The sequence below is a fragment of the Arabidopsis thaliana genome (genome assembly GCF_000001735.4).
Source record: "Arabidopsis thaliana chromosome 1 sequence".
In the NCBI taxonomy this organism is placed as follows: Eukaryota; Viridiplantae; Streptophyta; class Magnoliopsida; order Brassicales; family Brassicaceae; genus Arabidopsis; species Arabidopsis thaliana.
Window position 1 is genome coordinate 8,320,837 of NC_003070.9, and position 11,742 is coordinate 8,332,578.

The 11,742-nt window shown below is 37.6% G+C and overlaps 4 protein-coding genes and 1 pseudogene across 9 annotated transcripts; all 5 read left to right on the forward strand.

Moving 5' to 3' along the window:
• The first annotated feature begins 774 nt into the window (after positions 1-774).
• Positions 775-3,661, forward strand: AT1G23440 (Peptidase C15, pyroglutamyl peptidase I-like protein). Of its 3 annotated transcripts, NM_102193.4 has the most exons (5): positions 775-975; positions 1,095-1,364; positions 2,615-2,719; positions 2,823-2,870; positions 2,944-3,661. In NM_102193.4, the coding sequence occupies exons 2-5, from the start codon at positions 1,104-1,106 to the stop codon at positions 3,181-3,183; spliced, it is 654 nt and encodes a 217-aa protein (NP_173758.2). In that variant the 5' UTR covers positions 775-975; positions 1,095-1,103; the 3' UTR covers positions 3,184-3,661. The 3 variants fall into 3 exon arrangements, with proteins under 3 accessions (NP_173758.2, NP_973896.1, NP_001320845.1); NM_001332601.1 differs by lacking the exon at positions 775-975 and having other exon boundaries at positions 978-1,364; positions 2,944-3,404; NM_202167.1 differs by lacking the exons at positions 2,615-2,719; positions 2,823-2,870; positions 2,944-3,661 and having other exon boundaries at positions 869-975; positions 1,095-2,534.
• Positions 3,662-3,861: 200 nt separating this feature from the next.
• Positions 3,862-5,861, forward strand: AT1G23450 (PPR superfamily protein; the record flags this gene model as incomplete). Its single annotated transcript, NM_102194.3, has 1 exon — positions 3,862-5,861. The coding sequence occupies one exon, from the start codon at positions 3,862-3,864 to the stop codon at positions 4,999-5,001; it is 1,140 nt and encodes a 379-aa protein (NP_173759.3). The 3' UTR covers positions 5,002-5,861.
• Positions 5,862-5,910: 49 nt separating this feature from the next.
• Positions 5,911-8,946, forward strand: AT1G23460 (Pectin lyase-like superfamily protein). Of its 2 annotated transcripts, NM_001332602.1 has the most exons (10): positions 5,911-6,045; positions 6,580-6,797; positions 7,008-7,136; positions 7,230-7,400; positions 7,501-7,521; positions 7,621-7,828; positions 7,920-8,001; positions 8,070-8,178; positions 8,272-8,388; positions 8,493-8,927. In NM_001332602.1, exons 2-10 carry the CDS (start codon positions 6,618-6,620, stop codon positions 8,784-8,786), a joined length of 1,311 nt encoding a protein of 436 aa, NP_001320451.1. In that variant the 5' UTR covers positions 5,911-6,045; positions 6,580-6,617; the 3' UTR covers positions 8,787-8,927. The 2 variants fall into 2 exon arrangements, with proteins under 2 accessions (NP_001320451.1, NP_173760.2); NM_102195.3 differs by lacking the exon at positions 5,911-6,045 and having other exon boundaries at positions 6,230-6,797; positions 8,493-8,946.
• A 141-nt stretch (positions 8,947-9,087) lies between these two features.
• Positions 9,088-10,268, forward strand: AT1G23465 (Peptidase S24/S26A/S26B/S26C family protein; the record flags this gene model as incomplete). Its single annotated transcript, NM_001332603.1, has 4 exons — positions 9,088-9,344; positions 9,420-9,644; positions 9,986-10,096; positions 10,221-10,268. The coding sequence occupies exons 1-4, from the start codon at positions 9,219-9,221 to the stop codon at positions 10,266-10,268; spliced, it is 510 nt and encodes a 169-aa protein (NP_001319068.1). The 5' UTR covers positions 9,088-9,218.
• Positions 10,221-11,518, forward strand: AT1G23470 (annotated as a pseudogene). 2 transcript variants are annotated; one of them is made up of 4 exons: positions 10,221-10,427; positions 10,636-10,744; positions 10,827-10,943; positions 11,040-11,484. The 2 variants fall into 2 exon arrangements; another variant differs by lacking the exon at positions 10,221-10,427 and having other exon boundaries at positions 10,726-10,943; positions 11,040-11,518.
• Positions 11,519-11,742: the final 224 nt, after the last annotated feature.

The window sequence follows — 11,742 nt, forward strand, 5'->3', positions numbered from 1 at the left end:
TTGTCACGGCGAGGGGATAATAAGAAGAAAAAAATTATATCAGAAGAGTGTTTTTTTTCGGATAAAGAACTAATATACTTGTCAATGAGCTTAATTTGTTTTTGTTTGCTTTACACTACGGACGGCTCTGACCGTACGAACAAAATTATTAAGGAAAATCATAATTAAGAGGTTGACATTGCATTTTAGATATTGGTGTAAATTATTTGTTATATATACTTTATTCAAAATTCTCTATGTATGTACATGTTAACGATCCTTTACTGGAAAACTTAAACATCTTCCATGCCATGTTTAAATTTGTTTTCACGTTTTTTTATTTTGAGCTAAACTGATATTTCTTTGTGTATTCTGAAATATTTTTGGATTTTGGTATTGGTTAAGGTTATAATTTTCCAGCTGAAAAGGATGAATTCTCTAAAAGTTTTCAAAGATAGGGTATCATTTCAAAATACATTTTTTAAAAAGGTTTGCTTCTCCTAATTTCATATTATCTTTTTGACGTCACCACTCACCACTATTGAAAAAGCATTTCTTAATTTTCTTTAACAAATGGAGTTAGTAGAATATTATTATCTGCACGTTTTCCCTATCTAATAACAGGGGTAATTTCGTAAATCCCCCTTCAACAACTAATTAATGTGCCGGAATCGCAACTTCTTAAACTTCTACCAATAACAATACGCCACGTCATCATTCTTCCCTGTCATCGATTACCTCAGACGGTGTCGGAGACGTTTCATTCTCCGGCCTTTAGTGGCATTTTCTCGTAAATAAATTCATAATCTGTGGGCGAACCTTTGGCGTCGTGTTTATAATAAAGTCCACCGCGAAATCTCTATTATTCGCCACAACAACAACAACAACAACAACCCAAAACCCAATTTTGTTACCTCTTCTTTCCTCAATCCTAAAGTCAAAACAAACAAAAAGCTTCCATTTTTTTTCTTTGATTATCTTCAATCGGAATTTCAGGTAACGAAAAAAAAAATCCGATCTTTAATCATCAAATCACCTAACTGGGTCAACTATTTGATCAAATCGATAACTGATGGATTGATTTGGTTTTGCTTATCGTAACTTTTGATTTTCAGGTGTGAGAGATGGGTTCTGAAGGACCAAAAGCAATAACGATTCATGTGACTGGTTTCAAGAAATTTCTTGGGGTTTCAGAGAATCCTACTGAGAAGATAGCTAATGGTTTGAAATCGTATGTGGAGAAACGAGGTTTGCCTTCTGGATTGTGTCTTGGTAGCTGTAGTGTTCTTGACACTGCTGGGGAAGGTGCAAAATCTAAGCTTTATGAGGTTTTGGAGTCTAGTGTTGTCTCTGGAGATAAGAACAACAATGGAACTGTTGTCTGGGTAAGCCTCTTACTTATTTCTTGATCATCATTGTTATAATCTGTCTCAGTCTTAACTGGTTATAGACTTTAGAGTTATAGCTTAAGTTTAAGTCTAACTTGGATTTACAGTTTCCTCTTTTTTAGTTTGGGTATTGTATTTTCATATATATATATATATATATATATATATATATATATATATATATATAGAGTCGAAGCTCTTGTTGGTGATCATCATTCAAAAAGTTAAGAGAGCTTTTAGTGCAATCGGTTTCAGCGAGAAAGAGAGTTATCTCTTTGGGAGCTTCGCTTGATTAAATGGTTTGGATTTTGAATTGTGTTTGACTTGCAACCAATAGTCTATAAGAGATGACATCAACAGTAACTGCACGAACAGAGGGACGTTCTGATGCGTTAGAGACGAACCAAGAAGATACTAAAAACACATCTGCTACACTCCTTGAGTTACCACTTTTAGATTTGAGAAGCTTTGATATGCCAAACATAATGGAATTCAAAGGAACAGTGGATGGACATGAAGTCGTTATTATAGTGGATAGTGGAGCAAGTAAGAACTTCGTAGCTTCTTGGCTGAGTGATAAGCTTGACAGACCTATTGAACCAACACCCCGTTTTCGTGCTCTTTTAGCTGATGGACGTATTGAATCTTTCCAAGGGAAGTACTCCAATTTGCCTATCACAATTGGATCAGAAACTCTCTATGTTGATTGTTTCTTATTTACATTGGGAGGAGGCGACATCATCTTTGGTGGTCAATGGTTGGCTTCCCTCGAGATGTGATTGCAAACTGGAAAACCATGTTTTTAAGCTTCACTCGAGATGGCCGCAATATACGATTGAATGGTGACCCTTCGTTAGCTTGCTCAGAAATCTCAGCTCGTGGACCTGAAAAGTTGCATGAAGATCATTGTGCTTGGTTATGGACGGTGTGAGACAAATTATAGACTTAGAACGTTGATAGAGTGTGATTCAGCTGTGTTTCTTTTTCCATCTTCAGTAATGAGTCGGTATTTGTTTTTGTTTTGGAGTTGTGTTTATATACTAAAGAGAAAAGACTAGACTAAGGGTTGATTTGGTTTTTTCTTTTGGGTTACATTTAGCAGTTAAGGTCTTAGGAAGTTTAGGTTTTGTAAGAACTTTTTACTTAGAAATAAAAATACTTGTTTTCTTCTTGTGATTTGAGTGTTCTTGTGATGGTTTAAAGATCTAAAAATACGAAAGTTTCTCTTGATTCTGGTGCTTGTTTAGCTTCATCTCGGGGTGAATAGCGGAGCGACAAAATTCGCCATTGAAAGACAGGCAGTGAACGAAGCTCATTTCCGTTGTCCTGATGAATTGGGCTGGCAACCGCAGGTAAACCACTAGTAATTTGCTTATGAATTCACTCCATTATGATCCGCTATGCAATCCGAGAAATAAGCTAACTGCGCCTTTCTTTAACGTTTTCTTTACACAGCGGCTTCCCATAGTTGTTGAAGATGGAGGCATTTCAAAGGCAAAAGAGGTAACATACATATAATATACATGCTTCACCACAAAACCTGGATTTGAATATTGTTTTTTTGGATGTCTTGAAGACTTCATGCTCGACGGAGTCCATTTTCCAGTTATTAAAGAAGAAAGGCTTTGAGGTTGTTCAATCAGACGATGCTGGACGTTTTGTATGCAACTACGTGTACTATCACTCTCTAAGGTTCGCAGAGCAAAAGGGACACAAGTCTCTGTTCGTTCACGTTCCTCTCTTCTCCAAAATCGATGAAGATACTCAAATGCAGTTCGTGGCTTCACTCTTGGAGGCAATTGCAGCTACTTGCTAGTGTTTATAAGAATCCACTAAAGCCAAATATTGTAAGTATACAATGTATATGATCCATTTGTCTTTCTATGAAGCTCTTTGTGTTCTTTTGTTGGAAGGTTTGGGGATATAAAAAGACGATTGCTTTTGGTTCTCAAAGATCCTTTGTGATTGTCTCTGACTCTCTGTAATAAAAGAAGTCTCTCTCTATTCATAATGTTAAAAAGGTTGGATTTTTATGGTATGTTTCTCCTAATTTGGTTTTGGTTTGACCAAAAAAATATCAATTTTGGTTAAACTTTGATACGTTTCAGTTCATTTTGGTAATTTCGATTTAGTTTAGCATAAATTTCGATAATTTTGTTGAAATATTGGTAATTTCGGTTTAATCTTTGTAATTGCAGATTAATTTAGCGTATATCTTTTTGTAATTTCGGTTCGGTTACTGAATTTCGTTGCTTCCTATTGCCGATCAGTTTTTCGGTTTAGTTCGGCCAATTCTGTTCGGTCTGGATGCCAAGGCTTTGTATAAACCGGTTTCTTGTGAAGACACTGTATCAGTGATACTTGTTGGGCAAGGAGCAGAAAAAGCATTCAATTTTTGTCTTTTAAGCTTTGATTCAAATGCGAACTAGGGCTTTGAGAGAGATTACTTTCTTTATACTTTTGTATTGTAAGCTTGATTCAAAGTGTGAGAGACATGCGAGGGGCTCAAGCTTTATACTTTCTTCGTAGAACAACGACTTTAGCTCAACATTTGTGTTCTCTTACACCGTTTATTGCGACGCCTCGTATGGATTTTAGTTCGTTTCTTGAAGAGAACCCTAGCGACCTTGTTTATACCCATAACCGTAGAATTGATGAATTGATTAAATCCGGGAACTTGTTATCTGCACATGAAGCGTTCGATGAAATGTCTGTACGAGATGTTGTTACTTATAATCTTCTTATTTCTGGGAATAGTAGATATGGGTGTTCTTTAAGAGCTATAGAACTCTACGCGGAGATGGTCTCTTGTGGTCTTAGAGAAAGTGCTTCCACGTTTCCTTCGGTTCTGAGTGTATGTAGTGATGAATTGTTCTGTAGAGAAGGGATTCAAGTTCATTGTAGGGTAATTTCTCTTGGGTTTGGATGTAATATGTTTGTTAGGTCTGCACTTGTGGGTCTTTATGCGTGTTTGAGGCTTGTTGATGTTGCTTTGAAGTTGTTTGATGAAATGCTTGACAGAAATTTAGCTGTTTGCAATTTGCTGTTGCGATGTTTTTGCCAGACTGGAGAGTCCAAGCGATTGTTTGAAGTGTACCTTAGGATGGAACTTGAAGGTGTAGCAAAAAATGGGTTAACGTATTGTTATATGATCCGTGGTTGCTCTCATGATCGGTTGGTATATGAAGGGAAGCAATTGCATTCCTTAGTGGTTAAATCTGGATGGAACATTTCTAATATATTTGTGGCTAATGTGCTTGTGGACTATTACTCTGCTTGTGGTGATTTATCCGGTTCTATGAGATCATTCAATGCTGTCCCAGAAAAGGATGTAATATCGTGGAACTCGATTGTTTCTGTGTGTGCAGATTACGGATCTGTGCTTGATTCTCTCGATTTGTTTAGCAAGATGCAGTTCTGGGGGAAGAGACCTTCTATACGGCCATTCATGTCATTTCTGAATTTCTGTAGCAGAAACAGTGATATTCAGTCCGGGAAGCAGATCCATTGCTATGTTCTCAAAATGGGTTTCGATGTTTCAAGTCTTCATGTACAGTCTGCTCTCATTGACATGTATGGGAAATGCAATGGGATTGAGAATTCTGCCTGCTTTACCAGAGTTTGCCTTGCCTGAATCTGGAGTGTTGTAACTCGCTGATGACTTCTCTGATGCACTGTGGGATCACGAAAGATATCATCGAGATGTTTGGTTTGATGATTGATGAAGGAACTGGAATCGACGAAGTTACTCTTTCTACTGTCCTCAAGGCTTTATCACTCTCTTTACCAGAAAGTTTACATAGCTGCACGCTTGTACATTGCTGTGCCATCAAATCTGGTTATGCAGCTGATGTTGCAGTCTCGTGCTCTCTTATTGATGCGTATACAAAGAGTGGTCAGAATGAAGTATCTCGGAAGGTGTTTGATGAGCTTGATACACCTAACATCTTCTGCTTGACTTCGATCATCAATGGCTATGCTAGAAATGGCATGGGAACAGACTGTGTTAAAATGCTGAGAGAGATGGATCGAATGAATCTCATACCAGACGAAGTTACAATATTGTCTGTACTATCAGGGTGCAGTCATTCTGGGCTTGTTGAAGAAGGCGAGCTGATTTTTGACTCATTGGAATCGAAGTACGGAATTTCGCCAGGAAGGAAACTCTATGCATGCATGGTGGATTTGCTAGGGCGTGCTGGTTTGGTGGAAAAAGCTGAAAGGCTGCTTCTTCAGGCACGAGGAGATGCAGACTGCGTTGCATGGAGCTCATTACTGCAGAGCTGCAGGATCCATAGAAACGAAACAATAGGAAGAAGAGCAGCGGAAGTCTTGATGAATCTTGAACCTGAGAATTTCGCTGTTTACATTCAGGTTTCAAAATTTTACTTTGAGATCGGTGATTTTGAAATCTCCAGACAAATCAGAGAGATCGCTGCTTCACGAGAGCTCATGAGGGAGATTGGTTACAGTTCAGTCGTTGTGAAAAACTAAGAAGGCAACATTTGCAGGACAGTGTTTTTGCTTCAGCTTCATGAAAAAGAAAAGCGAATCCAATTGCAAAGTTCACTTCTTTTTTCTACATATCTGAAATGGGTTCTTTCGCTTGAAGCCAGACCACATGATTGACACTCTACAGAGACAACACAAGAGGAATATGAGATTCTTTATTTGTCAGGTTGGTGCAACAAACTCATTGACCTCTTCTATTTTATGTCTTTTAATATACTAATAGAATATAGAATGTCTGTTCGTCGTTATTCAACACCGCATCATGTCTAAAATTCTAAAAATAGCATCTTGAGGTAGAAAAGCTGAGAGATTTTCTGGGACTTCTTTCTTTTTTTTTTTTTTTTTTTTTTAATTTCAAATCTCATGGGACATCATTTTGATCATGAACAAGTTGACCACAAAGGTTTTGTGTAGAGGTTTTGGAGTAAAGCAAAGAAGTGAAAAAGCACATGACTTGTGCTTTAAGCATAGATGTATAGAAAAACAAGGCCTTATCTTCATGTACTTTTAAGCCAAGCCAATAAACCCCACAAACCCCATTAATTACTCTGCATATAAATTCAACCCGAAACCAATCATCTCTACCAAAGAAATAAGGAATCTCATTAGTAGGCACTGGATTTAATAATCAACAGGAATCTTCTCTTGGCGTTTTGATTGAAGCATATGATGGATAAGCTCTTCATTCTTTCTCTTCTAGGTCTGTTATTGGTAACTGCTTATGGAGCTGCAGGGAAGATGGTGTACACAGATCTTGACATTCTTGACGAGCTTGAGAACTTTGATGTACTGGTAGATGATGATGATGATACAAAGCTCTTGGATTGGCCATCATTCACAAGCCGGCATTCTGGTAAAAATCTGGTGAATGTTGATACATTCGGTGCAGCTGGAGATGGAGTTTCTGATGATACTCAGGTTTGCTTATTCCATAAAAATGACAGGTTATCTAGATACCTAAAACGCTATCAGTTCTATGTCTGGAATGAAACAAATCCCCAAACTTGAAATCATGGGGAAAATTTCTAAACAAATTGTTTGCATTGTAGACTTGGCCTATAGATATTTACGGAGGTCTAGTTAGATATTTTTCTGCATCTGATCTGTGCAATGCTCTTCCCAAATCAGGCATTCGTAAGCGCATGGAGCAAAGCCTGCAGTACATCAAAATCTGTGTTTCTGGTTCCAGAAGGACGTCGATATTTAGTAAACGCAACAAAGTTCAATGGTCCATGTGAACAAAAGTTGATCATTCAGGTCAAGTTATCTTCAGTAGGAAAACAGAAACTAGACCATAACTATATATACAAGTATGTCTTATACAATTCAGAAACTTGTCTTTGTTTACAGATTGACGGAACAATAGTGGCACCAGATGAGCCCAGCAATTGGGACTCAAAGTTCCAGAGAATTTGGCTCGAGTTTTCAAAGCTCAAAGGGGTCGTGTTTCAAGGGAAAGGAGTTATAGATGGTTCAGGCAGCAAATGGTGGGCTGCTTCTTGCAAGAAAAACAAGTCTAATGTAAAATCTTCTATACCCAAATCTATCTTTCTTTATCACAAAAGATAAGTGCCTCGAGTTTTCGAATAGAATCTTACACATCTTTCTTGCTCTTTTACAGCCTTGCAAAAGCGCACCAACTGTAAGAAACCATTACCTTCATCATTTACCAGTTATTATTCCTTACAAATGGCTGCTTATTTGGTTTCGTTCAACAATCTGTTTTTGTTTTCCCCTGCAGGCACTAACTATAGAATCTAGTTCAGGTGTGAAAGTAAGTGGCTTGACAATCCAGAACAGCCAGCAGATGAATTTCATCATAGCAAGGTCAGATTCAGTTCGAGTCTCCAAGGTTATGGTCTCTTCTCCAGGAGATAGTCCCAACACTGATGGAATCCATATCACTGGATCTACCAATGTTATCCTTCAAGACTGTAAAATCGGCACAGGTTTTTTTTCTTTTGACCAAACCTTTATGCAAATGAAACATTTTACACTTCGACTACGGTTGTAATAATCCCTTAAGACTGGATTAAACAGGGGATGATTGTGTCTCGATTGTGAATGCCAGCTCGAATATAAAGATGAAGAACATCTATTGTGGACCTGGACATGGAATCAGGTACATCATCAAATTTCTAGATTACATCTGTTCCAAATCAAATTATAATTAGTTGGAATTTCTTGCAGTATTGGAAGTCTTGGGAAGGATAATACGACAGGCATTGTAACACAAGTTGTGTTGGACACTGCCTTATTGAGAGAAACAACTAATGGACTCAGAATAAAAACATATCAGGTACACAAAAAAAAAAAAGCTTCACTATTTAGTAAAAACTTCGATTTGGCTAGATCCACAACAATTTTATTTCATTGTTTCTCATTCGAACAGGGAGGTTCTGGTTACGTTCAGGGTATTCGATTCACAAACGTAGAGATGCAAGACGTCGCAAACCCGATACTCATTGATCAGTTCTACTGTGATTCTCCAACTACATGTCAAAACCAGGTTTCCTTATAATACAACCTCGTGATTGAGATTATTCAATCAAAATGAAACTCAAAGATGAAAACTCAGATATGTTTTTGTTCTTTTTTTTGGTATAAATGCAGACCTCGGCGGTTAAAATCAGCCAGATAATGTACCGGAACATAACCGGGACAACCAAAAGTGCGAAAGCCATCAAATTTGCGTGCAGCGACACAGTCCCTTGCAGCCACATAGTCCTCAACAATGTGAATCTTGAAGGCAACGACGGTCAAGTCGAAGCTTACTGTAATTCAGCCGAAGGTTTTGGGTATGGAGTGATTCATCCATCAGCGGACTGTCTCTACTCGCACGACGACAAGGGCTTGGACCAGACTCACAAGTCGGAGGAAGCCGAGACTGGCCACGACGAGCTTTGATGGTGATGTTCAAACTGTTGTTGTAGTGAGAGATGATATGTAATATAGTTTTCTGAAGCATATGATACAGTAAAAAATGATATTGTTTTTGTGTTTATAATCAACCATAGTTAAGGTTGTTGTTAACAGCATTTGTCCACCTTTTACATCAAATGATTTTTTTTTTCTTTTCATAGAAAGTCATATGCTTCATCTATTGAGCAATGGCCATCACTTTGAAAACTTACGCTTATACCATAAACCGGGTTCTATACGTAACCAAATTTCAATTTCTGATGGGTTAATAATAAACCGGGTTTATAAATTGGGTTATGATTACACAGTATACCAGAAGCTAACAAAAAGCTCAACGATTCGTCTCAAAGTTTCACACTTTCGTGAAATTCTTGTTCTCGAATCTCGTTTCATTTGATACATTTGAAGAAATCGGCAATGACGTCGCCGTCATCGTCTTTCTGGAACACAGCTTCACGAGAAGCCATGAAAAGCGGCATGTTTGTCGCGAAAGTCTACTGCTTTCTTCATGTAACAACAAACTATCTCGGATTCATGGCTTATGTGAGTCAATCGAAATCTCTCTTCTTTTTTCCGTTAATCGAGAATTATCCATAAAGATGATGTCTTTATGAGCAGGCTTATGGTCCGAGCATGATTCCGACGCTTCATCCTTCGGGAAATATGTTATTAGCTGAGAGAATCTCGAAGCGGTATCAGAAACCGAGTCGTGGAGATATAGTTGTGATACGATCTCCAGAGAACCCTAATAAGACTCCGATTAAGAGAGTTGTTGGTGTTGAAGGTGATTGTATAAGCTTTGTGATTGATCCAGTGAAGAGTGATGAATCTCAAACCATTGTGGTATGTTTTGTTACTTAACCTTCCTTGTTGACTTCACTTCACTTTGGTTTTGCTTATGAATCAGATTTTGAATGTAGTAATTTAGAGTAGTACTGAGTTTGAAGAAAGTAGATACATTGTTGAGAAATTGAGTGATCAGAGTTGAAACAAGTTGTTAATCAGTATTGAGCTCGATTTAGCTTATTGCAATTCATGGAATTTTTTGAATCTTTAGCAATGTTTAGTGTTATTGGTGTACATTACAATTTACTTTAGATTGTTTAGTTTCGATTCGATATTATAAGTTGTTAAGTTTGTTGGATTAATGGCGAATTGATCTTTCCACGTTCTATTGGTTTTAGGTTCCTAAAGGACATGTCTTTGTTCAAGGTGACTATACTCATAACTCGAGAGACTCAAGAAACTTTGGTCCTGTACCTTATGGTCTTATTCAAGGCAGAGTGCTATGGAGGGTATAAGCTTTTTGTCATTAACATACAAATATAGTCGGATTAACTAATTTCGGAACTTCTAATGCGTTATTTGCATTTGTGTTGATCTATATGGCTAATCTTGGATATGTATAATGATGTGTAGGTTTGGCCATTTCAAGATTTTGGACCACTTGGACCAACCCCAACTTAGCATATGAGTTAGCTTGGTCATTAGGCCGATGAGATCACCGAGGCATATTGGTAGTGTGGTTAATCGCTGTTGCCGAGTGAGTCTGGCTCTTGATTGACTATGAGATGCAGGATCATCATACCATCCACAAAGATGGGAGAATCTAAACGCTCAGGAAAAGTGAGTATATGGTTTAGACTTTAGAGCAAGTAACATTATGTATTTTGGTCTGTCACTCTATCTGAGAGTGGCCTCTGTATCAAAAAGTTAAAACAAAGATCTATTGTGGACCTGGACATGGAATCGGTATATCATCAAATTCCTAGATAATATCCTTTTCAAACCAAATTATAATTCTCTTTTTGCAAAATCTTTGGAATGATCGCAGCATTGAAAGTCTTGGGAAGGATAACACGACAGGCATTGTAACACAAGTTGTCTTGGACACTGCGTTGTTGAGAGAGACAACTAATGGACTCAGAATCAAAACATACCAGGTAAACAACTAAAAGCTTGATCAAATCTTTAATAAAACTTCGATTTGGTTTGATCCGCATCAATTTTTTCTCTTACGAGCAGGGAGGTTCTGGTTACGTTCAGGGTATTCGATTCACAAACGTAGAGATGCAAGATGTTGCAAACCCTATACTCATCGATCAGTTCTACTGTGATTCTTCAACTACATGTTAAAACCAGGTTTCCTTATAATATACAATACAAACTTGTAATTGTGATTCTTATATCGAACCAATACTCAGTTATGTTCTCTTCCCTTTTTTGGTATAAATGCAGACCTCCGCGGTTAAAATCAGCCATATAATGTACCGGAACATAACCAAAAGTGCGAAAGCCATCAAATTTGCGTGCAGCGACACAGTCCCTTGCAGCCACATTGTCCTCAACAATGTGAATCTTGAAGGCAAAGACGGTCAAGTCGAAGCGTACTGTAATTCAGCTGAAGGATTTGGGTATGGAGTCTACTCGCACAACGACAAAGGCTTGGACCAGACTCACAAGTCAGAGGAAGCCGAGACTGGCCACGATGAGCTTTGATGGTGATGTTCAAAGTGTTGTTGTAGTGAGGGATGATAGGTAAAATAGTTTAATGAAGCATATGGTACAGTAAAATGATCTTATGTTTGTGTTCATAATCAACCATAACTAAGGTTGTTGTTAACAGCATTTGTCCACCTTTTGTATCAAATATTTTTCTTTCCCCATACAAATTCATGTGCAAGTATTTTTTCAACATAAATTTTTGAACTTGGAAGTTTATTGTTTATGAAACTGAAATACGTATTGATATCGGAAACTAAGTTATATAGTAGATGTTTAGATAAGTTAGTTAATTGTCTTAGACTTTGGGATTAGAGGAACAAGAACAACACATCACATGGGGACTCCAAAGGTCGCAATTGATATGAATTGTTTGATATGTCTGTCACGTGTGAAAAACTCTTCCTTTCTTCACAATTATCATTTTCTATATATATAT

Excerpts from the sequence above, each read along its gene's own strand:
- AT1G23440 (NM_102193.4), top strand. The coding sequence starts at position 1,104 with ATGGGTTCTGAAGGACCAAAAGCAATAACGATTCATGTGACTGGTTTC. Across the intron at positions 2,720-2,822 it reads AATTGGGCTGGCAACCGCAG|CGGCTTCCCATAGTTGTTGA; the intron begins GTAAACCACTAG and ends TTCTTTACACAG. Across the intron at positions 2,871-2,943 it reads GCATTTCAAAGGCAAAAGAG|ACTTCATGCTCGACGGAGTC; the intron begins GTAACATACATA and ends GATGTCTTGAAG.
- AT1G23460 (NM_102195.3), top strand. The coding sequence starts at position 6,546 with ATGATGGATAAGCTCTTCATTCTTTCTCTTCTAGGTCTGTTATTGGTA. Across the intron at positions 7,401-7,500 it reads GCAAGAAAAACAAGTCTAAT|CCTTGCAAAAGCGCACCAAC; the intron begins GTAAAATCTTCT and ends GCTCTTTTACAG. Across the intron at positions 8,179-8,271 it reads TCAGAATAAAAACATATCAG|GGAGGTTCTGGTTACGTTCA; the intron begins GTACACAAAAAA and ends TCATTCGAACAG.